Raw genomic sequence first — 25,641 nt, forward strand, 5'->3', positions numbered from 1 at the left:
CTCTGACTTCGCCTCTCCCTTCATCGCGGAACGACCCCAAACAATGTCCCTTCCGACGACGAGGCTCAAGGCTTTGCTATCTTCCTGAAAGGTATGGTTATTGATACCCTTCGTGGTATCTTGGTGGTTGGATCCTGGCGATGACATGCAAGACATCATGCCCTCAGACGATGAACTCGAAGGCCAAAGCGACCTGGAATTATTTGACCCCGAGCTATGCGCAAAGTTGTATAACGAGATCATTGAAATCGGCTTTGAGGGCAGTAAGCTAGCGGAAAATGGCGACCACACCAAGACCAAGTGGTTTGAAGCCTTAAGGACGATCCGAAATTGGAAGAATGCCGAGACCTATTCCTAGTACCCCTCGTCTCTTTCCTCAACCAAGTCAACGTTATCGTCGATAAGGGATGGTCGTCCCCGCGTTCCGGATGCCTTGGTGCACCATATCGGAGTGTTGCCGCACCTCGTGAAGATGCTGGGTATCGAGCACTATTCTGCCTTCCGCGAAAAGGAGGATTACATTATTCTGCTACCTAATCATGTTTATGGGGAATACGACTGTGCCGGTCTGCTAATGGATCTCGAGGACCTGCTGGTATCATATCAACTTGATGAGAATGGATTCGGTCCAGATGACTCAGTCACGACATTGTATCTGCTTGAGGACATCTTGCTTTCATGGCTTTGGATTATAGAAACTGAAAAAGTACAAGGCTGTTGTTCCTGGGACCGAGAAGTGTAACTCCTCGGGGAACGATCAGCGCTGGGATGTTGCGCCCTGGAATCACTTCAGTCTGAGACAATCCCTTGATACTTGGAATGTACTTGTTGAAGCCATCTCAGCCCTACTTCCAGAATATAGTCACGATCAAGTTCCCCAGCAAGCGATAGCCAATGACTCGCTCGCAGAAGTAATTAAGGGGTTCCCCGCGCGTTTCTCCAATCAGCCTCCAAGCCGCCGTTCAAACTCATCGCCCCAGGGTTAACAGTCTACAACCCAGACGCGCCTCCTCCTCTACCATACCGGGATCCTCAATCTCTACGCTATGTCTATCCAAATCCGGACATGGGCTATAGGCTGGCATCGGACCACGCGCAAGCCCTTATCCTTTTCCCAGCGGAAGGGCACATGGATGCGGAGGCAGGTCTATGGATGGCCCCTAATGAGGGCTGGGCTGATACAGTTAGCCTAGCATTGCCTTATAGCATTGAATCCTATCCGGATAACGACGGGAAACGTGTCAAGCTTAGGACGCCAACCCACGGAAGCGAGCCGTGGCAGCATGGGGAGTGCCCTTTCTTTATTCAGCACTCTACCCGTCTAGCAACAATCTTCGACCGGTGGAGGAAGCTTGTAGAGGACGGCATTTGCACTGTGGATGAGCATGGTGTACATGGTGGGATCGAGTTCTATCGGCAAGCTGAAGACCCGGCAAAGACGGAATGGTTTTGCTTGAGGGATGTTTGTTTTGATTTTGATTATGCTTCCATTGCGGTGGATTGATTAAGTCACTATGTAGAAGCTCATGTTGCACGATGTCATAGTTTCATGGCAATATTTTGTCTATGAATGGTTGTGCTGTCATGCCATTACATAGCCAAATTGTTCCTTACCCTATGACTTCTTTTCACTTTCAAAGAATGCCTTCTCACGAGACGCTATGCATTTGTTATATATGCATAGATTTATCAAGCCTGCGCCATACGTATGTAGCAAACTCCTCGCCTTGACGGCCTCAATGCTGTTGGGAGCCAGCTATTGGAACAACAAACATCATCTGACAACCTCATTCGCGATCTGCTGTACTCATTCTGAATTATCCTGCAACTAAAATCTTGCGAGTACTACCCAAGGCATTATTCGATCCACATGTCGTCATGTGTCCAAGCAATTTCATGGTGCTTGTTGACAGTTTTCAGTTCGCTCGCACCGTGTTGAATCCTCCGTTCCCCGCGTTTGCTCCCGGACCTAGAACGCAAAGAAACTGCGCAGACCTACAATTCTTAGGCACCAACCTTGCGGTTGATGCTCCGCAGTCGTCACTGTCTACCCGATCAGACTTCTTTAGGTTCCGCCGTCATTTCATCCAAGGTTTCCGACAACACAATCGCAGCGCTGTAAGAGCCAACCTTACCAACGTGTTACTCCGCCAGATAGCCAGACCCTGCGATACTTTTCGTCATTGCTTACCTTTTGCCTTCATATTGAAGCGCCCCAAAGCCGTCTTGAGCGACAGACTACTGGAGTTCCGTGCTGAAACTTTCTTCAGCCGAAACGGCGTTCTTTGACGATGACCTGGTCGCCGTACGTCTCGCTGATTCCAAGACTGCCTTCTGTTTACTAGCCAATGAAAATCCATTTATTTAGCCTCGAGTCACAGATCGGCCCAGATTAAAACGACGCTGTTTCATGCCGTTCCCATCGGGTCTCTACGAAGCGAAGTATCAGAAGCCAACATTATAAGAGACAAACTCTGGCCATGCTCGTGTGCCGCGAAACGGATGGGAACTTCTGTCGTTCGAATAAGATTCAGAACCTTATCAGCTGCGCGCAGTCCATTATCAAGGTATTCAACAAAGTAGTAGCACTACTCAAAGCCGGATTGAGGCAACTACAATTTGCCGGATGCGCAATGTGCCAGTTGCGGCCCCCAAAGACGCAATGTGCACTGCACTTACGCTCTCTTGTCTACCATTGCCACTGCGTTAGTCGAAAATTATTAGACGCGGTATTGCTGCATCTATCACTGTTGTCCGTTTGATCACCTTTGGGCATACGGGAATAGTGAAGTGAGTGACGCAGTGGACGGCAATGCAAAGTGATGATTAAATCCGAGGCACATTGGTACTATGGCGGAGATAGGCTCCGAGTGATATCCCCATTGTTGACCACTCGCACGCCATAAGATTAAGTGGGGTGGGGAAGGCACGTAAGTGCCTACCATAGTACCTACAGAACTCTGCTAGAGAGTTTCTATGCGAGACAAATGTCTACTACTCTCCTTCGCGATAAAGACGATGTTCAATATGGCAGTTGAAGGGCGAACTGCGTGCGATGACATCGAAAATTATATCCGAACTCAGCCCTTGCGTCGCACCTTGGGAACATAGCTTCCCGCGAACCTGAGCCTATCTTCAACCAATGCAATCACGCCATCATAGTGCCAATGACCGGCAACAACGCTAAATTGGAGTCACTATAAATTCTTATCATCGAGAACAAATCAATCGCCACAGTCAAGCTTTGACAAGCTTTTTTCTCATCTTGGCATTCCGACATGGTGTATCAGACGAGCAAGGACACCGAGTTGAGCATTTCTCCTCACTATGGGCCTGCAAATGGGGACATACAATCAAAGGATACTTCTACGCGGGTTGGTGAGCTTGGTTTCGAGGAGTACACCCAGGGAGGTCTCGGTCGGCACTTGGGTGTTTTCTCGACAATTCTGCTTATGTTCGTCTCCCTTTCCGTATCCCTTTTTACGATTTGTGAATGGTGGCTTACCACATATCCATAGCGTCGGCCGTATCATCGGCACAGGCATCTTCTCTACACCATCCTCGATCACAAGTAGCGCAGGTAGCGTCGGTGCGGCATTACTTCTTTGGGTCCTCGGTCTTCTCCTTGCTAGCTCTGGTCTAGCAGTATGGCTCGAATTGGGGTGCATGATTCCCAGGAGTGGAGGTGAAAAGATCTACCTAGAGGCGGCGTACCGTCGACCAAAACTGCTGATTACTGTTGTCTTTGCCGTGCAAGCTGTTGCGTTAGGATTTACAGGTATATTCATCGTCGCTTCGAAATGCAACCCATAACATGACGCAGCTGACTCATGATAGCCTCCGGATGCATCGTTTTTGCTTCGAACATGGTCGTCGCATCAGGCAAAGAGGCGACCGAGTGGGAGGAGCGCGGTATAGCCATCGCAGTCATCAGCTTCATTACCCTTCTCCATGTCTTCTTACCCAACTGGGGCGTCCGTGGTATGAACGCGATTGGAGTGATGAAAGTCGTCCTGCTTTTATTCATCGTCATAACCGGATGGGTGGTGCTCAGCGGCCGTGTCCACAGTGTCCCTGATCCGTACGCCAGCTTCCACAATTCTTTTGCTGGCTCGGCGACATCGAGTAACCTCTACGCGACGGCGCTGTTCAAAGTCCTCAATTCATTTGCCGGGTATATCGCAATGCCCTCGTTCAAGTAGTATAGCATGCTGACTATATCTCCAGCTGGTCTAACGCCGCATACGTCCTTAACGAGATCCGCAACCCAGTTCGTACACTCAAAATCGCCGCCCCAACGGGCTTGGGTATCTGCGGTGTGCTCTATCTCCTCGCAAACGTTGCCTACTATGCTGCTGCAACGCCCGAGGAAATCGCCAACAGCGGGACCACGGTCGCATCGTACTTCATGGGAAAGGTGTTTGGATCAGCTGCTGAGCGTGCTTTGAGGTATTTCACTTACCCGCGGTTTCCATTCTCATTTCATGGGTAGCCTGCCTAACAGGAACAGTGTCCTCGTCGCGATATCCGCCTTTGGCAACGTCATGACGGTGACCTTTGCACAAGCCCGTGTGAACCAAGAACTCGCGAAAGAAGGCGTGATTCCCTTCCCGACATTCTGGGCCTCATCCTGGCCCTTCGGATCACCCTCCGCCGGACTGCTACTGCACTTCATCCCGTCGTTAATCGTCATCGTCGCGATCCCGTTCGGCGACGCCTATAACTTCATCCTCGATCTCGAAGGGTACCCCTCGTCAATCATCAATCTTCTCGTCGTCGCTGGGCTGTTCTACCTTCGTTACACTGAGCCGCAGCTTCCCCGCCCGTTCAAGGTCTTCTGGCCTGTCGCTGTGTTCTTCATGGCGGGTCAAGCCTTTCAGGTCGTCGCGCCGTTTATTAGGCCGCCTGGCGGCAAGGGTGATACAAGTCTGCCATATTGGCTCTACCCGGTTGTCGGCATTGCGGTTCTTGCGGCTGGTGTCGTATACTGGGCGGTTTGGCAGGTGGTCCTCCCGTGGTTTGGTGGGTACAGACTGGAAGCTGAGCATGTGGTGTTAAAGGATGGAACGACGGTGGCGGTTTACCAGAAGGTGGAGAAGTCGGAATAGGATTGATCGCCACTCAGTCTTCACCTGATGCGGCTAAGGACAAGGACAGGATCATGGTGATTACGGATCGCTGGGGATGTATCGAGAATATATAGTTGACACCCTCCCATGTCAAACGGCTCGCCTATTTCTCCCTGAGTCCTGGGCTTACCTAACAATGAGCCGTTGTCCCTTTGTCTTGCTTATATGATACTGCTCGTCGTATCATCATGAATGCACATCTTCGTCCCCGATCGTTATGGCCCCACTGATCTTGGTCCCGCCCGATAGACGTATGGATACGCGATTGATACATTGAAGTTATTATTGCTAATCGATTGATGCCACATGGATAAATCCGGGGTTGAGTTGATATACTCCGGAGTATCCAGCCAACCATCGATTCTTTGCTACCTGGCAAGCTATAACCTTACCGTTCAGGTCAAGACCAGAAATGGCTTTCCTAGTCTAGACCCAGAAGGGAAAGACGAGGAGAACGCCGGGCTTACCTTGAAATTGGAGTAGACTACTCCGGAGTACCCAGGTAAGCACGATTACACCCGAGTCAGCGACTGATAACGGCGCATTGCTTGGATGGCGGAGATGTCAAGCGGTTTGATAACGATTCCGCTGGGGAAGCTGATAAGCGCTTGTCCGTATCACTTGGCATCGCCATCTCTTTCCTGTTCGGGTAAGATCCGTTCGCCCCCGGGCCCGACCCCAGGCTGCCCCCTTGATAGCGCTTATCTCGACGCCACAACGAGACCTGACCATATCGATTACGCCCGCGGCCCTGCAGGAGTATCAGCCCTGTTAAGGATTCTTATAAGGTCGCAGCGTCATCCTCGTCTCGCCTTTCACTGACAATCCAACTATGGACGGCATCATGGAGAAAAAGACACCCTCGGTGGATGGCAACCCCATTTCCACTGCCGAGGGCACTATGGCCCCTCACGGCACAACCAAACGCGGCCTTTCCTCTCGTCATCTACAGCTCATGGCCATTGGAGGCTCAATTGGAACGGGTCTCTTTGTTGGTATTGGAGAGTATCTGCGCGATTCTGGTCCTCTCTCTGTCGTTCTGGGATACCTTCTATATGGACTTTTATTCATCTGGCCTTGCTATCTATGTGTCGGCGAGATATGCGCATACTTGCCCATTCCAGGCTCGATATTCGAACTGGCTGGTCGATACGTTGATTCTGCTTTTGCATTTGCCATGTAAGACTCCGTTCATACCAGTTGTAGCCATCGACTAACCGTTCAGGGGCTGGGTGTACTTCTACGCCTGCGTAATGTTAGTCTGCGTTGAATACTCCTCCGTCGCAACGGTCATACAATACTGGAACACCGATGTCAACCCGGCCGTCTGGATCGCCATGGCCATGGTTGTCTGCATCATCCTCAACGTCGTCGCAGTTGAATGGTACGGCGAAAGCGAGTTTATCATGTCCTCCACCAAAGTCCTGCTCCTGATCGGCCTCGTCTTCCTCACCTTCATCACCATGGTCGGCGGCAACCCTAAGCACGACGTTTACGGCTTCCGCAACTGGACAGACGGCGTGATGTTTGAGTACTATACCACCGGCAATACGGGACGCTTCCTGGGTCTCTTCAACGTGATGGTCTACGCCGCCTTCTCCTTGCCCGGCCCTGACATGCCAGCCCTTGCCGCTGGAGAGATCCAAAACCCACGCTACACCATCCCGCGCGTGGTCAAGATGACCTTCTGGCGTATTGTCGGCTTCTACATCATTGGCACCCTCGCCGTCGGCACAATCTGCAACCCCAACGACCCACGACTCATCGGCGCAATCACCGACGGCTCCGCAGGATCCGCCGCCTCCCCCTGGGTCATCGGCATCGAAAACCTAGGCATCCGCGGGCTTCCCGACCTCATCAACGTCCTAATCATGCTCTCCGGCTGGTCATGCGGCAACGCGTACGTCTACGTCTCCAGCCGAACCCTCTACTCCCTCGCAAAAGACGGCCAGGCCCCTCGCTTTCTACTCAAGTGCACCAAATCAGGCGTGCCAATCTACTGCGTCGTCGTCGTCTCCCTCATTACATGCGTCACCTTCCTCGCCTCGACAAACTCCACCGTCACCGTCTTCAACTGGTTCATCGACCTCACCACCTCCGGCCTTATCGTCACATACACCTGCATGATCGCCGTCTTCCTCTTCTGGTACCGCGCCCTCAAAGCCCAGGGCATCGACCGCAAGACCTACCTCCACTGGACCGCGCCGTTGATGCCATACTGGGCGATTCTCGCCTTTGTGATCGGGTGCGCGGTGACCATCTTCAACGGCTTCACTGTTTTCTCGCCGTGGAGCACGCAGGGTTTCATTACGAGCTACTTTGCCATCGGCTTCTTCATCGTCATGTTTGCATTTTGGAAGGTCTGGCACCGGACGAGTTTTGTGAAGCCTGCCGAGGCGGATATTATTTCTGGCAAGGCGGAGGTTGATGCCGAGTGTAGGATTTGGGAGGATGGGGGTGTTGAGGAGCGGCGGAGGGCGGAGCTGGCTCAGATGCATTGGGCTCGGAGGTGGTGGGAGAGGATGTGGTGATTTTCCTTCTGGTGTTTGTGGTTTTGCTTGGTATTTAGCGAGTATGCTCTTGTTTATGTATTAACTCATGTTATACCCATTTTCTGGAAAGTCATACTGATCTATGTTGGTTCGATTCTAAGGTCCGCCAGTAGGGGTAGGTAAGCTAGTAACTGGGTGATAACGCCTATGTACCATAATCGTAGATCTAGCCCTGGCCACTGCATTCTTCTTCCGTTCTGGTGAGGAGGCTGAGAAGTACACCCTAGGTTCTATGCTGGTTCCGGGAGTTCCAAGCCGTGACCTCGGAGGGGGTTCCGGCAACTGGCCCGGTTAAGGTTGCGGAGACGGCCCGCCCCGACTCCTTGCGGGGACAAGGGTGCATGACTGATCTCGCACCTCAGTACGTAGCTTGTTCAAATCTATGATTCATTATCGAGGTTGAGGTTGATCCCCGGCACCTCCGGACTGGTTTGTCGCCCTATTAGTGTCTATTCTCCTATTTTGTGGGAAGGAGCCTGAGTGGTAACATTCCTGGAATCAAGCACGCCATCTCTAAACTGCAGCGAACCGCCTCCATCATTTGTATAATCTCATGGCTGACGAGCCCCGCGTCTTTTCGCCTTCAGCTGCAGGGCTATCGATGTAGTTAACGCTATCGCGAAGCCGGACGGTTGTGCATCTGCGGTGCCTACGTTGCTTTCAATGGTAACCGGATCAAGACAGGCTCCGCCACGTCAAATGCGCAAAAAGTATCACTATCTTTGGGATACCTTATAGTATTAGCTAGATCTCGAGCCTTTTGTCTAGAGCGAGCCGACAAGCCCTAGTAGCGCTGCCAAGACATTCCAAGAGGGAGATGGACGAGACAAATACAGATAAGCTGGACGGGTAATATCTGCAGTAGTCTAGATAAAGTGTGGCCTCTTCCCGAGAGAAAAGCACTTCTCATCACTTGTCCCCAAGACCAGCTCCACCCTCAATGCCGCATCCACCTGCATCAGACAATCGCTACAGAGGCAACAGCCGAACCGGCTGGCTACAATACGTCCCAGAGTCAACCATCCCCTTCATCAAGCTCGCCCGCCTCAGCCCACCCGTCGGCTTACTTCTCGTCTATCTCCCCCACGCATTCGGCCTCCTGCTCGGCGCCATCCTCACCAAACACCCAGCAGACGAGGAGCTCCGCGCCGGCGCCGTCCTGCTAGTCGGCAGTTTCTTCGGCTCAAACGTCATCCACATCTGGAACGACCTGGTCGATGCGCCCTTGGACGCGCTGGTCGAACGAACCAAGCACCGACCCATTCCCAGGGGTGCTATCTCGCGGTCTGTCGCGTTGGGCTCTGCCGCGAACCAGGCACTGGCTGCCTTGCTGTTTCTTGTGTTTCTGCCTGGAGGGCTGGTCAGAGCGGTCTTGTATGCGTTGCCCTCGGCAGCCATGTGGGCGTACTACCCCTACGCGAAGCGCCATATAGACTATCCGCAGCTTGTGCTGGGGCTTTGTTTGGCTTGGGGTGTCGTGGTTGGATGTCTCGCTGTGAATGTATCAATTCTTCACTTTACCCAGACTCAGACACTGGACAGCACCATTGACCGGATGCGTCTCGAGCCCTCGATCCTCTGCCTGTTCACAGAATCCACCCTATGAACAATAATATACGACACGATCTACGCGCACCAGGACCTGCAGGACGACCAGAAGGCCGGAATCAAGAGCCTCGTTGTCTTGTATCACGGGAAAACAAAGCCGCTGATGTGGCGGCTCTGGGTTGGGTTGACGGTCATACTTCTCGTGTGCGGATACCTTGGTGATTTGTCTGGCTTGTACTATGTTATCTCTGTGCTTGGGGCGTCGGGGTTCCTTGCGGCTATGATTGGCAGTGTGGACTTGAAGAGTAGTAGTAGCTGTTGGTGGTTTCGGAATGGGTTTTGGTTTGCCGGGGGGTCGATTGCCGGGGGTTTGGTGGTGGAAGATATGTACGCTTCAGAAATGCCGTGAAGGGTACGGCCCTGGGATCTTTGTTGTTAGACATGTATACTGCGTTTGATGCATGGCATATGAAATCAATAGCTTTATCTCTAGAATTGGACTTATACAACGTGGATGCGTTTAACCTTTTTGGACAGGCAGTAAACCCTGATATCGGAATTGCCTCCCAAACTCCCAATTCTCCCGACGCATTGCGCAGGGTACCGTCATTCAGGCCCACCCGACACACTCCCATCCAGCACGACAGAATTGGAGCAACCAAAGCGGCGGACTAGTTTGGGAGAGGGCCGGTAGGGATCTGGCCGCCATCTGCCGCAAACTCCGCCACCTGTTCTTGAACTGCAATGGCGATGTGCCAGCCGTAAACCTGAGGTTACGTAACGAGCCTATCTGCCTACCTAACCCCGAAAACCGTAGGAAGTCAACTACCACTACCATAGATGATGAATGCGCAGAATCGCATGTTGATGAGTTTGGTCTCCCTATGCGGTATAATTGATTGCATTGAGGTTGAGCGTACCGGAGTAAAAAGGCGGCGCCGTTCAATCGTAGACATCACATACCTAACTGACCTAGGTAATATGGTAGGTATATACGTACGTCATCGGTAAAGTCCCTCGGGATAATCCCGAATACCGAGCTTGCCTGGAGGTCCGGGATCTTTTCCGAAGCCATGCAGGTCTAGGGAAGCCAATGGTGGTACTTGCCTGGGAGCCCCGGGCCCTAACCGGGACTTGAAGGGGAGTATTGGTAAGCACGGCTTTGAAGCACGGCAAAACTGTCGAGGATGCCATATTGTATAAATCACCAGGCTATGCTAGGCAGGTTAGGCTAGGAAAACCTGATACTAGTTACAGGTAAAGTTTCTGCACATACCTTAGGACGTCCCAAGGCCACGAAAATGACCGCAGCGATACCACAGTTCCAGCAAGCGGCCGAGGTCGTCAACCCAGGTGAGGACTTCGAAATCCGCATCCGAAACGACATTCCGGTTCCAGAGCCGGCCGAGAACGAGGTGTTGGTGAAGTTGACGTGCACTGGACTATGGTATAATTTCCCTTATTATCTATTCCAGCCCGGGCGCAATGAACCCGTCAATTAGGAGGCATCATGGATCTTGGCAGCTGTAGCCCTAACCCAGACCATGCACTGACAATGAATGCAAAAACAGCCACTCCGAAGTCCGCGCCGTCCTAAACTGGAGTCCGTACCGCTCAATCATCGGACACGAGGGGATCGGCACAGTTATAAAAGCCGGGCCTGGCGCGACTGCGACCGCTATCCCCCTGAACACCCGCGTCGGCGTAAAATGGCTCTACAGCGCATGCGATACGTGTTCCCTCTGTACGCGCGGGCACCACCACTACTGCGCCAAGCAGGTTAATACGTCGCGTCACGTCCAGGGGACACTACAGCAGTATGTCCTCGCCGACGCGCGTTTTCTAACGAGGATTCCGGACGGTGTACCCGATATCATTGCTGCGCCGTTACTCTGCGCGGGATTGACGATGGCTGGGGCGCTGGGTAAACTGGATAATATCCTAAATAAGGGAGATTTCATCGTGATCTCAGGTTCTGGCGGGGGACTGGGTCATATCGGCGTGCAGATTGCGGCGAGGGTCAAGGGGCTGCGTGTTATTGGGGTTGGTGCGGGACCTGAGAAGAGGGGGTTGAGTCTTGAGTCCGGTGCGGAGGTCTTTGTTGATTATCGGACAGAGGATGTTGAGGCGAGGGTGCTTGAAATCACGAGTGAAGGGGCGCATGCGAGCATTGTTGTACCGGGGACTAGGGAGGCCTTTGCGATGGCTCCGAGGGTGGTGAGGAATATGGGGATTATTGTGTGTGTGGGACTGCCGCGGAATGAGATGGAGCTTCCGATTTCTGTGACGATGCTGGCTGCCAGAGGTATAGTTTCCCCGGCGAGTGCTCTATTGGTCTTTTCCGAGTAGGGGTGCTAATATGCTACTTCTAGGGCTCTCGATCATTGGGTCGTCTGTTGGCACAGAAGAGCAGATGGATGAGCTCCTGCAGCAGGCTGCTGAGGGGATCATCACGCCGTCTGTGGAAGTCTTTGACTTTGAAGATACACAAGACTTGATCAACAGGCTGAAAGATGATGCTGTGGCGGGGAGAGTCGTTGTGAAGATTCCAGCATGAACGTGGTATGGTAAGAACGTAGGTGCTCAGATAGCTTATACTGTATTAGGGCGCCGTACCACAACTCGCTGCTTTCTTTCTCTCTGTATTATTGATCAGTGAGCTTGCAGGCACATTGAGCCTGTCTCTTCTCTCGACAAGCGCTGAGAGCCTGCTGCCCAGATACCCATGTACCTCTGTATGAGCTTTCGTCAGATTTTGTGCCAGATCCCTAACCCGTCGAAATAAGGTGCTATAATGAAGAGTCTTAACAAATCTACTGACATATACCTACTAGTAATCGGAACATATCAGTTTAATTCTAGCCAAGTTCTGGCCTATGAGAGGGTTACGACCTCCGGAGTGGACATCGAAGCTCATTTCATCACCCAAAGCTCCGTCGGCGTAGGATTGCCGGTCTGCAGGAGAGAGGTTCATATCTAGCTATATACGTAGCATTTTGAATGTATAGACCTATTATTTCTCCATATTTATCATACGGCACCAGTTCACCACAAAAGAACACAACAGAAGGGAATATTCCTTTCTTGACACTAGGAAACAAGAAAAAAAGACACTGCGGTAGAACCAACAAAACTAACAGGAAAAGTACGGAGCGGGATTTAGGGAATGGCGAGTCCATCCACGGATCCTGGGCTTGTGCGGCAGTTATACCGGCATTTCTTGCACTGTACTTACCTAGGTAGGTTATGGGCTTGTAGGCTTTATCCCTACCTACAGATGCTGTTGTCCCAGCTGCGCCTGCGGCTGAGCAGGATGCACCGGCTGCCCGATCATCACCCCCTGCGGCGTATTAACAAGCACAGTCCCAGCCCCAACATCGACATTGCCACTCGCATCCTCATAGAATCCCATCCCCTGCTCACCCACCTGCGCACCCTCGGACCTCTCCAGCCTTGGACGAAACGGCAAAGCCATCTGCCTGCGCGTGGTACTCACTGGCATACCTTGCGCTTGCACATTCTCATTCAATTTCACCGCATCCCCCACATGAACCCTCTCATACAAATCCGTATACATATCCAGCGCCACATCAGGCGGGATATGCACAGGGAGGGGAACATGAACACTCTCCTGACTCCGCGCCCTAGCAGGCTCATGAAACCCGTTCATAGCACGAAGAAGCGGCGCGTTCCCATAAACCCCCGACAAACGCAATGACATGCCGCGCTCCGGGCCCCGAACGAAGATCAGGTGTTCGGATACACTCTCCACGCGCCCCGTGACGATATAAACCTTCCTGTCTTCGGATTCAAAGAAACCGGTCCCGAGATCGCCTTCTTTGCCCCTGAACTGCTTTGCCAGCAGTGCAGGGTGGTCGCGTATCACTGGCTGGGGCGTGTTATATGGCGGACAATCTGGAAGCACGAAACCCGCCTCGCTGGTGAACGGTGGTGTGGTGGAAGATCCCTCGAATTCAGACGCCTGCATGCTAGCGTACATGTTTGCATCGTAGGCTTGCAGCGCGGCGCGGACCTCCGTGATTTTTGCGGCGAGGAAGCCGGTTGGTATGGGGCGGATGTAGTCGGCGCGGTTGCAGGTGGGACAGGTGCGTAGGGAGCTGTAGTTTGCCGGGTCGGTGATGAGTTGGCGCAGGGCGAGGGTCCAGTGCACGGTGCAGCCGACGCAGGTGGCGCGGCGCTGGCGGCGGGTGGTTTTGCTGCGGGGGTTGGGGGTGGACATTTTGGGGGTATAGATGGTAGGGTAGCCGTGTGCTTGGGATAGGATGTAAGTGGTGCTGCCACGGTAAGTAGAGTATTTCGAAAGAGCGAGTTTGTTCAGCTGAGCTGCTATGAGCTGCTATCCTTTGACCAAATATTCTGCGGTCTAGTCTACAAATTCGCTGGCCGTTTATATAGATATGCTAGTAAGGTAGGGAGTTGATTGCTTTGTTGTGAAATTGACAGTGCTCTTTCACTTCGTGTGTCAAAGTATGGTCCCAAGTGAAAGGGCATGTCTTTTGTGCCTGAGACGCATTGTCTCAGATATCGTTTTACTGGCCCATTCACACTTTCAATGTGCTTTGTACTCCAGACACTTCGGATTCGAAGTGCGGCAGGCTCAAACTCCTAGCACTGCTGTGTCATGGTCTTCCAGGCATCTTTGACGCATTTGCTTAGAGACTTCATAGTTTGGATTTGGTGGATATGGGCTGTTGGTGCTGAAGTTTGCGCTTGGGACATACAGTCTACTCTCTACATGAGTCCTGCGGTATCGTGCTATGAACCAACCACTGATAGAGTAGACATAACTCTGGAGGGGAAAGTGGGTGTCATTATTGGAAGGTTAGGCCTAAAATGACATTCCAGCCCTAGAACTGAGGTCTCCAAGCCGGACCTCTTCTTCTCCACGACCAAAAGACACCTCCAGGCAGAACCTGTAATAAGTAATCCACAGGCTGGAGCGACTTACCGAGCAGTAGACGATTACCTGCAAGATCTTCCACTGTTAAAAGTTGTACCCTCGTCGGCCAAATCTTCCAGACCACAACAATATCGCGGATATCGCTGCCGGAAAAGTTAGACTTCCCAACATTGATGTAGTGGCCTAGGTAGACTATTCCCTTCTCTCTACCTCCACTACCTGCTTATCTTCCATTCCAGCAGCGTTGCTGACCACTTATCCTTGAACCCATTCACCCTACAGTCACGGTCAATCAAGCACGATGCCAATCGAAAAGCACTTGATTTACGATATTCTGAACCCATCCGCACATGAGGAATCCAACGAGGACGACGGGGAGATGGAAACCGATATCGACACCGACGGGGAGTTGGATGTGGATAGTTTTACTCCCCAAGAGGAGGTACAGGGAAATGACAACCACGACTGCGGTAATGATCGGTACCAGTGGTTCCAATACCGCATGGAGGGTGTTAGGGTGAATTGGGATGAGTTTCTGTCAGCGGAGCTGGAGGAGAGAGCGAGTGATTCGGAAAACGGTGTGTAGGGTGATGATGAGACGTATGGATTAGAGGCTTGAGGGGATGAGCCTAACTGCGACAAGGTTCCTGATGTTGAATTTGGTCGCATACATCCTGCACATGTAGCCCCATGCAAATGGGCGCACGAGCTCGGGTTGGAAGATGGAGAAGAGGTTTCTGATATCGGGCGCGAGTTCCGTGGCGTTGAAGATGGTGCAGCTACAGGCAGCTGGGATGAGGCGAACCCCCAGGGCAAAGAGCGTGACATGGCCACGGACGATAGGGTCAGGATGAGGAAGACAGCAGCGAAGAGGACGACACCATGAGCAACGGCACAGCAGCCGTAGAGTGGAAGATGGAGGAGCTTTCGTCGCATTTACCCAAAGCTGGCAGGGAGTACTTCCCGAAGCGGAGATGGAAGGTTAGCCCAGTCCGATCTAGCATACCATGAATGTTGAATATGCTCTCGACATTGTTTCGCTAATACCCTGTTGATATATGCAGAAACCAACACCCCCCTCCCCTGCTACTTCCACCCCCGTTCCCCCTCCGACCGTGACCACAACCCCCGAATCCCAAAGCCCCTCACACACCTCGACACCGCGCCCCTAAAATCCTCGCTCCTCTCTCTCCTCCCAGCACCCGACTTCCTCTCCCTCCCACCAGTCCGCGAATACTTTTCGCAGCAGGACAAAATCACCCTCCTGGGTATGCTAGTCGAGACCCTCGATCTGCGCAACGTCCGCGCCCGCAAAGCCCAAATCCTCATCTACCACTATGACGCAGCCACCAAGGCCCTGACTCGCGAGGTCTTCATGGCCAAAAAATAACTGGTATACGGGGGAAGAGTATAATTTGCTCGAGGAGCTCAGGGGTAATAGTATGGAGACGCTGTGTGAGTTGGTGGAGGGCACCCTGAGGGCGAAGAGGGTGGAGACGTCCCAGATCTATGAGAGGGTTGTTGAGCCGGTTGTTGAGTGTACTTTGCTGGCGGATTTGGAGAATTTTGGGGCGGCGGTGGGTTATTGGAAGGGGAAGGAGAAGCAGGAGCAAAGGCAGACGATGGGGAAGAGGGGGGAGACTGAGAATGACCTCAAAGGTGGAGGTAAAATGTGGTGGGAGATTTAGGCTTGGGGCTGCGACATTGGCACTTGGCTGGATCTTGAGCCATGGGAAGGTTCAATAAGCATTAGCTACGTTAGGGAGTCTCTACGCGCCTTGAATGTTGTCCGTGCATGCCCTATCTAGGTGTACCATGGGTATTGGACCTCTTATCTTCGTACTAATGCCACTTGTCGCCGGGGCAACTGGTGATCTGTCCAGGTCTTCTTATCCGCCTGCATCCGCTCTTCCAGGGTCCCATATGAGGGTCGAGATAGCCAGCAACGTCCTTCTACCCTCCTATACGAAGTATCATATTTGTCGAGATTAACGATACAAAACAACACCACCAAAATGCCCAAGTCCCTCCTCGACATCGTCAAAGAATGCGATAAGTACGCTCCCTGTCCCTCCACTCCCCTCAACCCCTCCACCCTCCCCATCGTCCAGTAATAAGTTACATCTAACAACCCCACCAACAACAGCTTCCCCTACAAAACCCCCAACTCAACACTCTACAATTCAACCCTAGAGAACTACTACGCCTTCAAGATTACCGGATTACGAACAACATATGGCCACGTTCCTAGGGACATAATCGCCGCATTCGACTTCGCCGCCTGCGGGTGGGCCGTAGACCACACGTCGCAAACCCTAACACTCGGCGCGTCTATAACACCCGACTTGCCGTCCCGGAATTTCGACCTCGAGACATGGAGAGAAGATGTTACCGCCGCGATGGCACATACACTGCAACAAATGAAGATGTCGAACCACCCGGCGCTGGCGAAGTTAAACTCGGCATGGCGGGACGAGACGTTCCCGATCAAGAATACCGTGAGCGGGAAAGTCATGCTGGAAATTGAGCGCAGCGCGTCAGCAATTTTTGGGATTTTGACGCGCGGCGTGCAGGTTACGGCGTATGTGGAGGACCCGGAGCGCGGACTGCTTCTGTGGATTGCGCGGCGGTCGCGCACGAAACAAACCTACCCGGGACTTTTGGATAACACGGCAGCCGGTGGTATCGAGACGAGATTCACCGATAACAGCTTTGAAGCAGCGGTCCGGGAAGCCGTCGAGGAGGCGAGTCTCGATGAGGCCATGGTGCGCCGCCGGATCAGACCCTCGCTTGAAATATCGTACTACCACGTTAAGGCAGAAAGAGAAGAGGGGCCGGGGTTCTTGCAGCCTGAGACTGAGGCTTTGTATTCGTTGCGTCTGGAGCCGGGGGTTGTTCCTGTTCCTGGGGATGGGGAGGTCGAGGGGTTTTATCTGTGGAGTGTGGAGGAGGTGCTGGGGGCGCTAAGGAGGGGAGAGTTTAAGCTGAATAGTGCGGTTGCGGTGATTGATTTTTTGATTCGGAAGGGGGTTGTTACGGCGCAGAATGAGCCTGGTTTTGAGGAGATTGTTAGGAGGTTGAAGAGGCGGTTAAATTTTGATTGAGTGCGTCCACTTTCTCCGCGCTGAGGTCTAGTAAGGTTATAGAACGGGTGGACTCGAAATTATCTTTTGTGCAATTGGATAGCTGGGGCGGAACTCCTGTGAATCAATCATGGTGTAGTCGGGGCTTTGGTATAATCAACCAAGAGACGCCGGTGGCACCAAGTAAGCCAACAAGGATGGGCTGCAAGACCTTGACACCGGACTGGGCAGCTATGACCCCGGTAACCGCAGGGAATATGGCACCTCCGATCTGTCCCATGAGGAAGATGAACGCTTAATATGGCTGTCAGCTCCACTGGTAAATAACAGAGTGTAGAGCACATACCTAGCGCGGAAGACCGAATCTCGGCGGAGAAGAGCTTTGATGCAACAGATATGCCCTATTCAATCAGCGGCTTCTCGGACTAAGGTGACCGGATAATGAACTTACTGTGGCGAAGAAAGGCCCGGAAAAGAGTCCAAGGAGACTGATAGCGACCGCTTCAGTAATGATATCAGGGACGCTGGTCGAGTTAGCCAAGGTTCGACATCGTTTGAGAAAATCCATACAGCCAAAAGACCAACTCAAGCGCTAGACAGAGCACAACATAGATGGAAATCATCCTCCGCTCGCCGAATCGATACGTTGGCTCAGCGAGCAACAAGCGACCGATAAAACTGCCGCCGTAGAAGCCAGCAGGGACATATCCCATCTTGTCGAGGTCGCCGTCACGAACGTCGACTAGGTACTCAACTATCCAACCTGTCGGAGTCAGTATAGCACTGGGTACTATTACAATACCACCTTGAAAGAACATACCTCCAGCCGTGATAGCCGCGCCAAGAAAGAAAAAAAAGTATAAGCTTATAAGCCACACCCCCGGCGTAGCAAGAGTCCTCTTCATCTCGGTCACGGCGCCGCGTTGTCGTGATACAGGAGGCTCAGAGGCCTCATTCTGCTCATGCTCCCTCATCGTTGCCCACTCGCGGAAGGCGACCCATACAAGAACGAGATTCAGCACGCCCATTCCAAGTGGGGTCGTGTAGAAGAGCTCCCAGTGCGAGTGATTTCCCGAAGAAGCGACTGCGGTCGATACGAATGGCCCTACAAGACATCCGCCCATATACATGGCGTGGATAAAACCGAGCCAGCGATGGGCGCCCTTGACAGTCGCAACGAAGTTATTCGCGTGGGTGTCTTGGTACGCTTGACCCAGGGCAGCGATAAAAAATGTCACGGCAAAGAGAGAAAATGGCGGGGCCCATGTCCGTAGAGCGTGGGCGACGATCTGCAGGGCTGCTCCGAGAAGAAGTAGGATGCCGATGTTGAAGTACTGGGTGAGATAGCTATTGGTCAGGGCAGCAAAGAACCATCCAAAGAAGGTTGTCCCATATCTGACAGAGTTAGTCACTTTTTGCGACCCCTTTCTTAGACGGATCCTCACACAATGGAAACCATGTTGGTGTCGATATCATATTCCTGCCGGATGTAAGGGATCAAAGCGCCTAGACTGCCATCGTTCAGCCCCGCCACGAAGAACGAGAAGCCCGAACTGATGAGTTTGAGCAGTAAAAGTCGGGGAGGTGGTGGTTCACGTTCAAGATCTAGGTTCTCCATCTTTTGATGATGCAAGAACCGAAATTGAGTGTTTTCGAGATGAAATAGAAACAGAACGAAAAGAGGGAAAACGTGGGGGGTTGGAGAAGCGGGCCGGATTGCCGGGGCAGGAGCGCGAGGTCCTCAAGCTGCTAGCCAGCAAGCTAGCCGAGCTAGCCGAGCTAGGCATATAAGCCAGCTGGCGGGGCGATGTATAATGAGGAAGTGATATGGAATTGATGATAAACAAGAATAAAAATTAGTAGATGATTGCAGATCAGCAGAGTCGGGGGGAGGGATGAAGTATCGATACATCAGACATCACCTCCCTAGGTACCTGGGGTCTGTAGCAGTTACTCATCCACTCCTGGCATTTAAAAAAGTAGGTGATTGGATCGTCAACTGGTTGCTTAACGATGGTCTTTGGTATCTTCATTGAGAATGTTGGAACGTGCTACTAACAGGTATCCAGGTAGGTAGGTAGGGTACGAAATGCCCTGCATATACTTAAGACCTGCCCTCGCTTGCTTAACATCTCTATACTACCATATATGTCCTAACCTAGCTTACCATGGCCTAACCTTGATTAATATTGTGATATATAAACCCAGCCTTCAGTGCTGACATCCTATTAACCATCCAACCCATCCGCTCTCATCGCTAAAAGATGCGCTAGCGCCCAATCCTGATCATTCGCATACGGATCCGCATAGTGCCCCGGCCGTCCATCCACAGTCGTCGGATAGATGAACGAACTATATCCCCGTCCCTCCTGATCAAAGAGCACCAGATTCCCCCTCAATATCCCCCTCGCCCGCTCATTGTACTTCTCGATCCCCGTCGCAATAGCATAGTGGTGCATCGCAATCCCTGTCAACGTACTCCAATAATGCGGGAACGTATCTCCCCACATCCGGTCCTTTCCAAACCAATACCCGTCCCAGTGTCTGATTGCAATATCGTGGAGGTGGAAGTCTGGCTGCCGGCCGCTGAACGCGATGAGACGCATGAAATGCCCGCGTGCGGCGTCTAGCCATTTGGTCTCATTAGTAGCGCGGTATAGTTCGAGGAGGATTATTGCCGCCGGCGCAACGATCGATTGTTCGTAGTTTACTTCTGCGCTCGGGTAGTTGGATCCAATCTCTGCGATGCGTGTCCCGTGTGCTGTGAAGAGATGGAGTAGCCGGGAAACTGCTTCCTCGTTACCTTTTGTCCGGAAGTACGCCACGCTCTCAAAGATGGGGAGGTTGATGGGGTAGTAGTCTATCGCTTCCGGCTCTGCATAGAAGCGCTCGATTGTGTCCAGAAGGCGCTGAGTCGGCGTTGCCGTGTAATTACCATGACTTGTTACCTCTATATCTCCCAGCTTCGCCATCTGCAAATGCAGCTGCATGACCCACGGCCAGTTATACAGACGCAGCGAGGTGTCGGCTCGTGCAGCCCCGATGGGCCAGGACCGGACGTACCCGTCTGCTTCTTGTAGCCTGTTGGTCACGTAGCCGTAGTATGTTCGGAGGGACGTTTCAATGTCCGTGTTGTTGGGCTTCTCCTGGAGCCATCGGGCAATCAGGACGCCCATCCCGACTCTTTCGCGCCCAGTGTTTCGGTCGGAGGAGGTTTCGAAGGTTACAATGTCTTCCATTTGGTTGTCGTAGACTGCGTAGGCGCTGGCCTTGGATTGGTCGGTGAAATCACTGGGAAGTTGTTGGTTTTGCGTTATGAATTTTATGCGGTTTGCGATAAGGTCGTTGATGTTGGGGACGATGTTTAGAGTGATGGTTGAGTTGATTTGATTCGTTCCCTCGCCCAAAGTGAATGTTATCTCTCGTTCACCGGGTTCATCGGTTAAGATGGACGTCGAGATTGATCCATTACCACTCGCAACGAACTCCAGCCCATTGGACACCACATCATCCGCTCTCTGCCCTGTAAGAGTCAAGTTCACAGCCTCCCCAGCAACAGCAGTCCACTTGTCGGCCTCAACATGCAAGAACTGCCTAGAGCGCTGCATAGCCCCTCTGAAGAACTCATTCCAATCTTCATGCCAGAACAACTCCCAACACACCCGACTCGTCTCTCCACTTTCTAAAGTCGGTATCTTTGGATGAAGTAGAAAGACACCCCTCGTATTCGACAGCGTCACTCTACTCCTTCCCTCAATGCTATACCCCTGCAGCGAGCCCTCCGTGAGAACAAGAGCAAGGTGCGGTCCGCGCAGACCCATCCTAGTAAGCTTGATCCACGACGATGCGCCGCCGTTTGCCCAGACGTGTGCATGAGCTCGATTTTCTAGGACATCAGTTGTCGAGGTGTAGTGGTCGTTGAAGGGCGTGTATATGGCGAAGGACTCGGGTCCTTCGGCGTCCAATGTGAGGCTTTCGCTGCCTGTGTTGGTGAAGGCGTAGCACTCCTGCAGTACTTCGTCGTCGCTGTGAAGGGTTCTTGTGATGTCGATTTGCAGCCCATTCAGCGTGTAGGCTGCGCTCATTGTACTCTCATCAATCGTGATGTCGGGATCCTCCCAGAAACTCCGATGCAGAAGGCCAAGGTCAACATATCCAAGCCCCCATCTGCTCCCGAGAGGCAGCCAGGGTGTATTCTCGGGTCCGCTAATCCAGCTCATCGATGCATTGTCGCCGGGATGCACGATTGAGAGCAGAGCTCCAGTGTCCGTGTCGATGCCAATGCGAAAGCCGCTCGATTCAAGATATTGCGTTGTACCAGCGGCAGAAGCACCGCCAGCAAAGATTGTGGATAGGAACAGAAGAGTATCGGGACGCATTGTGCGATGCGAGGCAACCACAGTCAACTGGGGCCCCAGAGACTCAGTGTAATGTCCATTTGCTGCTAGCCTTTATAGGTAGGCTGTAGCCCGGCGTGAATTATACCGACATGGTGTACCCCGCACTCGGTGTAGCATTACTTACAACCGATCGGAGTGTTCCATGAAGCTGCATTAGCTTGGCAAACGGTGCTCGGGAGAATTGGATCGGGGAAAATCGTCGATCTACCGGAAGACCCTGAGTGAGGATGCGGGGGTTGTATCCTTGGCCTTGCTACCTTTACTATAGTGGCTGGAGCTATAGTGGGTTAGGGCTATATCCATGGTGACGTCAGGTAGCCCGCCCACCTGCGTCGCTTGAGGTTGGAACGAGTATAACAAATATATAATCCTCGCCTGCTATATACAGACAACGAACGGTTGCATGATGTGCCTCAATACTATCGAAGCAAACACTCATTTCCCACTCCATTTCCCTTAACCAACTTCACTAACCCCTCATCCCTCCTCCTCTCGACATCCTCCAAATTCACACCCTTAACCCACCCATTAACGCTCTCCTTGACTTTATCAACGGATTCCTTTTCCTCAAAATCAAACCGATGCGCCTCCATATCATAAATCCAGCTCTTCAGCGCCGGACCCAGGTGGTCCATAAAATGCCCGAAATCACCTCCTCCACCAAGCGTGTTCGTCATCAGAGGCCCCGTAAGTGCCCAACGGAGACCGAGGCCGGATGTCATTGTTTTGTCTACGCATAGACTGTCAGCACACTGCACACACAAGGAGGTTCTCGGAAAGATAAGGGGATGGGTATGCGCACCAAGATCCTCCGCTGACACAACCCCCCGCTGAACCAGACTATACGCCTCCGCACAAAGCGCCGCCTGCAGACGGTTCGCAATGAAGCCTGGCGTCTCTTGGCGGACGATAATTGGGTCTTTGTCGAGGCTCTTGTAGAAATCGTATGCCGCGTTGACGAACTCATCGGCCGTGCCGGGGTGCGGGACGACTTCGACCAAGGGCACCAGGTGCGGCGGGTTGAAGGGGTGCCCGATTAGGATTCGCGCTGGGTTGTTTGTGCACTCGGTTATGAATGTTGAGGAGGGGAGGCCGGAGGATGAGGAGAGGATTGGGATGTGTGGGGGTGTTAGGGAGTCGAGACGCGCGATGAGGGGGCGTTTGATGTCGAGGCGTTCGGGGCCGTTCTGGGCGGGAATTGTCAGTCAACGCACACACTCTATATAATGTTATGTTTGAGAGTGAATGTTCGTACCTCTTGTACAAGGTCAACATTTCCCAGGTACGGGTCAATATCCGCGACGAATGTTACGTTCTCCAAGCAGTTCTTTGCTGTGAGGGTTGATCCTGGTACGGTCGGGCATGTTTTCTGTAGATACTCGTGGAGTTTGCGCTCGGCGTCTGAGGCTGGGTCTGTCACGATCACTTTGTGTCCTTTGGAAAGGAAGAGTGCTGTCCAGCTGGAGCCGATTACGCCGGTGCCGACTACGGCGATTGTTCTGCTGGGTGTAGACATTGTGAAGTGAGTATACGTAGGTATAGGGTCAGTTGGCGATAGATTATGGTGTATATTTGGAAGCGCCTAGACGAGTGAGACAATAATTTATCTTAGATGATGGGGATATATGAGAGACAGACAAGCAGTACCTACCTACGTCAACCTCGGGATGGCGCACATACACAGATCGGAAGAGTCGGCGACATACTCTTTCTGGAAAAGGACACCTCGGGAACGGCTGACTGATGGAGCCACCAGGTACATCCCGCGGCAGTTCCACATCTCGGTCTTGTCCCGGTGAGTTCTCGGGACCAATCCTGGTCCAATCATCTCGCCCAGTTGAAGCACCAACTGCCAATTTTGGCCATCCCGACGCATCCCGTAATCTCGGCATGCCGAGTCCCGGCCTCGGAACAGCGCCGTTTGAGAAAAGTGGGCCGTTGACGTAGATCAACGGAGCTTCTGCCTCACATTGGCCTTGAAGCCATTGTTGCTCACCTACCGAGGTACTCAGGGACAGATATAAGAACTTACGTATGGTACTTGCGCCAACTACGAAGTTCACCAACACCAAAGTTCCCCTCCATCCCTCACAACATCACCAAAATGCCACACACAACAATCCCCTCGGACACCATCTACGGCCCCGGCACATTCGTCGACAAGACCTTCCTCCCAGCGCCCCAAGATGCCCAGCGAATCTTCTCCTACATCGCTGCCCAAACCCCCGGCTTCACAACGGACCCCTCCCTTCTCAATACCGTATCCTTCAGCGGCTCCGAATTCCCTGTAATCCCTGGTCCCACAAAAGCGCCCCTCGTCGCCGCAGCCCTGCACGGGATGTGCGGTGTCGTCGCGAATGAGATCCTGCAAGATCGAGACGGTACACCTGCGTCTTCGCAGACTGTCTCCGTGAATACAGACCACGCGGCTATCTGGCTCGGGAGTATTTTCGCCGCAGCTCTAAAGCGCAAGGGCCAAGAGGAAAAGGATATGAGCGCCCTCGTGCGCAGCGGCGAAGTCGCACGTCTCTACCCCACAAACTCGGAGGGAAACTTTATGAGCAGTCCCATGCGCCAGCGCACGACGGCGCTGTATAAGACCGCCACGCCGGGGGTCTGGTATCAGCTGCACGGGTCGCTTGATGCCCCTCCTGTTCTGAGGGCTTTGGGCTGCGACCCCGAGTATCCCGCAAAGACGTCGGAAGAGGCATACGAGTATATCGCGCGTCGAGTTGAGCAGTGGAGCGCGGACGAGCTGGAGATGCTGAATATCAAGAATGGCTTCTGCGGGAGTATCTGTTTCACGCCGCAGGGGTGGAATGACACGCTTATGGGGAAGAGACTGGCGAGTCATCCGTTGGTTGGGTATGAGAGGCAGAAGCAGGCGATTCCGACGCCCGCTGTGCCTTGGGTTAAGGGTGAGGATAAGAGGCCGCTCGCTGGGATCAAGGTCGTTGAGCTGGTGCGCATTATTGCGGGGCCGGTTATTGGGAGTACCCTTGCGGCATTTGGGGCGGATGTGATCAGGGTTAATTGTTCGCGGTTGGTTGATTTGAATGTATGTCTACCCACCATACCTGTCTCGACCAGGCCGTTTTGCCTCGGATTGTGTGGTGCTAACTTGGACAGATCCTCCAACTAACCCTGAACGCCGGCAAACGCACCATCGACCTCGATCTCACTGTTGACTCCGACCGAGAAATTCTTCGCTCCCTAATCTCCAACGCAGACGTCTTCGTGCAGGGCTTCCGGCCCAACGCCATCGCGCGCAAGGGCTTCGGCGTCAACGACCTGCTCGAGATCGCCGGGCAGCGCGGCAAGGGCATCATCTACGTCGAAGAGAACTGCTACGGTCCCGACGGACCGTATCACGAGCGACCCGGTTGGCAGCAGATCGGCGATGCCGCCTCGGGCTCATCATACGTCATGGGTCGCAGTCTTGGGTTCACAGATGGAACGAGCGTTCTCCCTCCCCTGCCCATCTCGGATATGAGTACTGGTCTGATCGGTGCTCTGGGTACGCTTTTGGCTCTGCGTGATCGGGCTCGACATGGTGGGTCTTACCGCGTTACCAGCTCGCTGGTTAAGGCGGATGTTATCTCTCTCGAGCCCGAGGTGGGATTGTACAGCCCCAAGGTTGTGGTGAAGAGTAACGAGATCTTCAAGTGGGGACATATTGGACCCGAGCAGTTCGTCACGGAGATTCTCCTGGTTGTTATGGATGGCTGGAAGAGGGTCTTCCCGCAGTACTTTGCGGATGGAGAGGAGAGTCTGCTGACTTCTTTTGAGAAGGGAGAGGGGCCGTGGGTGGATTTGAATATCTTGAAGCCCGTTGTCAAGCTCGGTGATGAGAAGGTCACGCCCCGGTGGTTGACGCCGTCAGTGCCTAACTGCTATCATGATAAGGGGATTGAGTGGGCTTAAATGGGAAGAGAGTTTGATGTGTAATGACAAGTGATTGCCGTGTGTTGTACGATAGATAGAGTCTTCAACGCAATAAGTTCGAAT

The 25,641-nt window shown here is 52.8% G+C and overlaps 14 protein-coding genes across 14 annotated transcripts; 10 read left to right on the forward strand and 4 right to left on the reverse strand.

Moving 5' to 3' along the window:
* Positions 1–42: 42 nt before the first annotated feature.
* BDW74DRAFT_157042 (uncharacterized protein) lies at positions 43–428 on the forward strand. Its single transcript, XM_073725074.1, has one exon. The coding sequence runs from the start codon at positions 146–148 to the stop codon at positions 356–358; it is 213 nt and encodes a 70-aa protein (XP_073582025.1). The 5' UTR covers positions 43–145; the 3' UTR covers positions 359–428.
* Positions 429–431: 3 nt separating this feature from the next.
* BDW74DRAFT_157043 (uncharacterized protein) lies at positions 432–789 on the forward strand. The gene has a single exon (XM_073725075.1). The coding sequence runs from the start codon at positions 473–475 to the stop codon at positions 740–742; it is 270 nt and encodes an 89-aa protein (XP_073582026.1). The 5' UTR covers positions 432–472; the 3' UTR covers positions 743–789.
* A 213-nt stretch (positions 790–1,002) lies between these two features.
* Positions 1,003–1,601, forward strand: BDW74DRAFT_157044 (uncharacterized protein). The gene is made up of 2 exons (XM_073725076.1): positions 1,003–1,141; positions 1,189–1,601. Exons 1-2 carry the CDS (start codon positions 1,047–1,049, stop codon positions 1,502–1,504), a joined length of 411 nt encoding a protein of 136 aa, XP_073582027.1. The 5' UTR covers positions 1,003–1,046; the 3' UTR covers positions 1,505–1,601.
* A 1,677-nt stretch (positions 1,602–3,278) lies between these two features.
* On the forward strand, positions 3,279–5,190 carry BDW74DRAFT_186545 (uncharacterized protein; the record flags this gene model as incomplete). Its single annotated transcript, XM_073731283.1, has 5 exons — positions 3,279–3,454; positions 3,519–3,778; positions 3,838–4,174; positions 4,228–4,449; positions 4,511–5,190. The coding sequence occupies 5 exons, from the start codon at positions 3,279–3,281 to the stop codon at positions 5,106–5,108; spliced, it is 1,593 nt and encodes a 530-aa protein (XP_073582028.1). The 3' UTR covers positions 5,109–5,190.
* Positions 5,191–5,973: 783 nt separating this feature from the next.
* On the forward strand, positions 5,974–7,660 carry BDW74DRAFT_169172 (putative proline permease; the record flags this gene model as incomplete). The annotated part of the gene is made up of 2 exons (XM_073726952.1): positions 5,974–6,308; positions 6,355–7,660. 2 exons carry the CDS (start codon positions 5,974–5,976, stop codon positions 7,658–7,660), a joined length of 1,641 nt encoding a protein of 546 aa, XP_073582029.1.
* Positions 7,661–8,621: 961 nt separating this feature from the next.
* On the forward strand, positions 8,622–9,287 carry BDW74DRAFT_180166 (UbiA prenyltransferase family-domain-containing protein; the record flags this gene model as incomplete). Its single annotated transcript, XM_073729663.1, has 1 exon — positions 8,622–9,287. The coding sequence occupies one exon, from the start codon at positions 8,622–8,624 to the stop codon at positions 9,285–9,287; it is 666 nt and encodes a 221-aa protein (XP_073582030.1).
* Positions 9,288–10,530: 1,243 nt separating this feature from the next.
* BDW74DRAFT_180167 (zinc-dependent alcohol dehydrogenase) lies at positions 10,531–11,786 on the forward strand (the record flags this gene model as incomplete). Its single annotated transcript, XM_073729664.1, has 3 exons — positions 10,531–10,676; positions 10,801–11,534; positions 11,602–11,786. The coding sequence occupies 3 exons, from the start codon at positions 10,531–10,533 to the stop codon at positions 11,784–11,786; spliced, it is 1,065 nt and encodes a 354-aa protein (XP_073582031.1).
* A 714-nt stretch (positions 11,787–12,500) lies between these two features.
* Positions 12,501–13,469, reverse strand: BDW74DRAFT_180168 (uncharacterized protein; the record flags this gene model as incomplete). Its single annotated transcript, XM_073729665.1, has 1 exon — positions 12,501–13,469. The coding sequence occupies one exon, from the start codon at positions 13,467–13,469 to the stop codon at positions 12,501–12,503; it is 969 nt and encodes a 322-aa protein (XP_073582032.1).
* Positions 13,470–14,451: 982 nt separating this feature from the next.
* BDW74DRAFT_180169 (uncharacterized protein) lies at positions 14,452–15,540 on the forward strand (the record flags this gene model as incomplete). Its single annotated transcript, XM_073729666.1, has 2 exons — positions 14,452–14,728; positions 15,215–15,540. 2 exons carry the CDS (start codon positions 14,452–14,454, stop codon positions 15,538–15,540), a joined length of 603 nt encoding a protein of 200 aa, XP_073582033.1.
* A 625-nt stretch (positions 15,541–16,165) lies between these two features.
* Positions 16,166–17,254, forward strand: BDW74DRAFT_180170 (uncharacterized protein; the record flags this gene model as incomplete). The annotated part of the gene is made up of 2 exons (XM_073729667.1): positions 16,166–16,206; positions 16,297–17,254. 2 exons carry the CDS (start codon positions 16,166–16,168, stop codon positions 17,252–17,254), a joined length of 999 nt encoding a protein of 332 aa, XP_073582034.1.
* Positions 17,255–17,305: 51 nt separating this feature from the next.
* Positions 17,306–18,851, reverse strand: BDW74DRAFT_186549 (putative MFS transporter; the record flags this gene model as incomplete). Its single annotated transcript, XM_073731284.1, has 6 exons — positions 17,306–17,527; positions 17,580–17,634; positions 17,685–17,757; positions 17,804–17,996; positions 18,054–18,628; positions 18,679–18,851. The coding sequence occupies 6 exons, from the start codon at positions 18,849–18,851 to the stop codon at positions 17,358–17,360; spliced, it is 1,239 nt and encodes a 412-aa protein (XP_073582035.1). The 3' UTR covers positions 17,306–17,357.
* Positions 18,852–19,461: 610 nt separating this feature from the next.
* BDW74DRAFT_180172 (uncharacterized protein) lies at positions 19,462–21,612 on the reverse strand (the record flags this gene model as incomplete). The annotated part of the gene is made up of 1 exon (XM_073729668.1): positions 19,462–21,612. One exon carries the CDS (start codon positions 21,610–21,612, stop codon positions 19,462–19,464), a length of 2,151 nt encoding a protein of 716 aa, XP_073582036.1.
* Positions 21,613–21,952: 340 nt separating this feature from the next.
* BDW74DRAFT_54229 (uncharacterized protein) lies at positions 21,953–23,477 on the reverse strand. The gene is made up of 3 exons (XM_073733114.1): positions 23,285–23,477; positions 22,889–23,215; positions 21,953–22,820 (listed from the first exon to the last, which is right to left on the reverse strand). The coding sequence occupies exons 2-3, from the start codon at positions 23,147–23,149 to the stop codon at positions 22,053–22,055; spliced, it is 1,029 nt and encodes a 342-aa protein (XP_073582037.1). The 5' UTR covers positions 23,150–23,215; positions 23,285–23,477; the 3' UTR covers positions 21,953–22,052.
* Positions 23,478–23,631: 154 nt separating this feature from the next.
* BDW74DRAFT_54223 (uncharacterized protein) lies at positions 23,632–25,608 on the forward strand. The gene is made up of 2 exons (XM_073733113.1): positions 23,632–24,691; positions 24,763–25,608. Exons 1-2 carry the CDS (start codon positions 23,738–23,740, stop codon positions 25,555–25,557), a joined length of 1,749 nt encoding a protein of 582 aa, XP_073582038.1. The 5' UTR covers positions 23,632–23,737; the 3' UTR covers positions 25,558–25,608.
* Positions 25,609–25,641: the final 33 nt, after the last annotated feature.

Source organism: Aspergillus multicolor (assembly GCF_047715735.1).
Source record: "Aspergillus multicolor strain CBS 133.54 unplaced genomic scaffold BDW74scaffold_20, whole genome shotgun sequence".
Classification (NCBI taxonomy): domain Eukaryota; kingdom Fungi; phylum Ascomycota; class Eurotiomycetes; order Eurotiales; family Aspergillaceae; genus Aspergillus; species Aspergillus multicolor.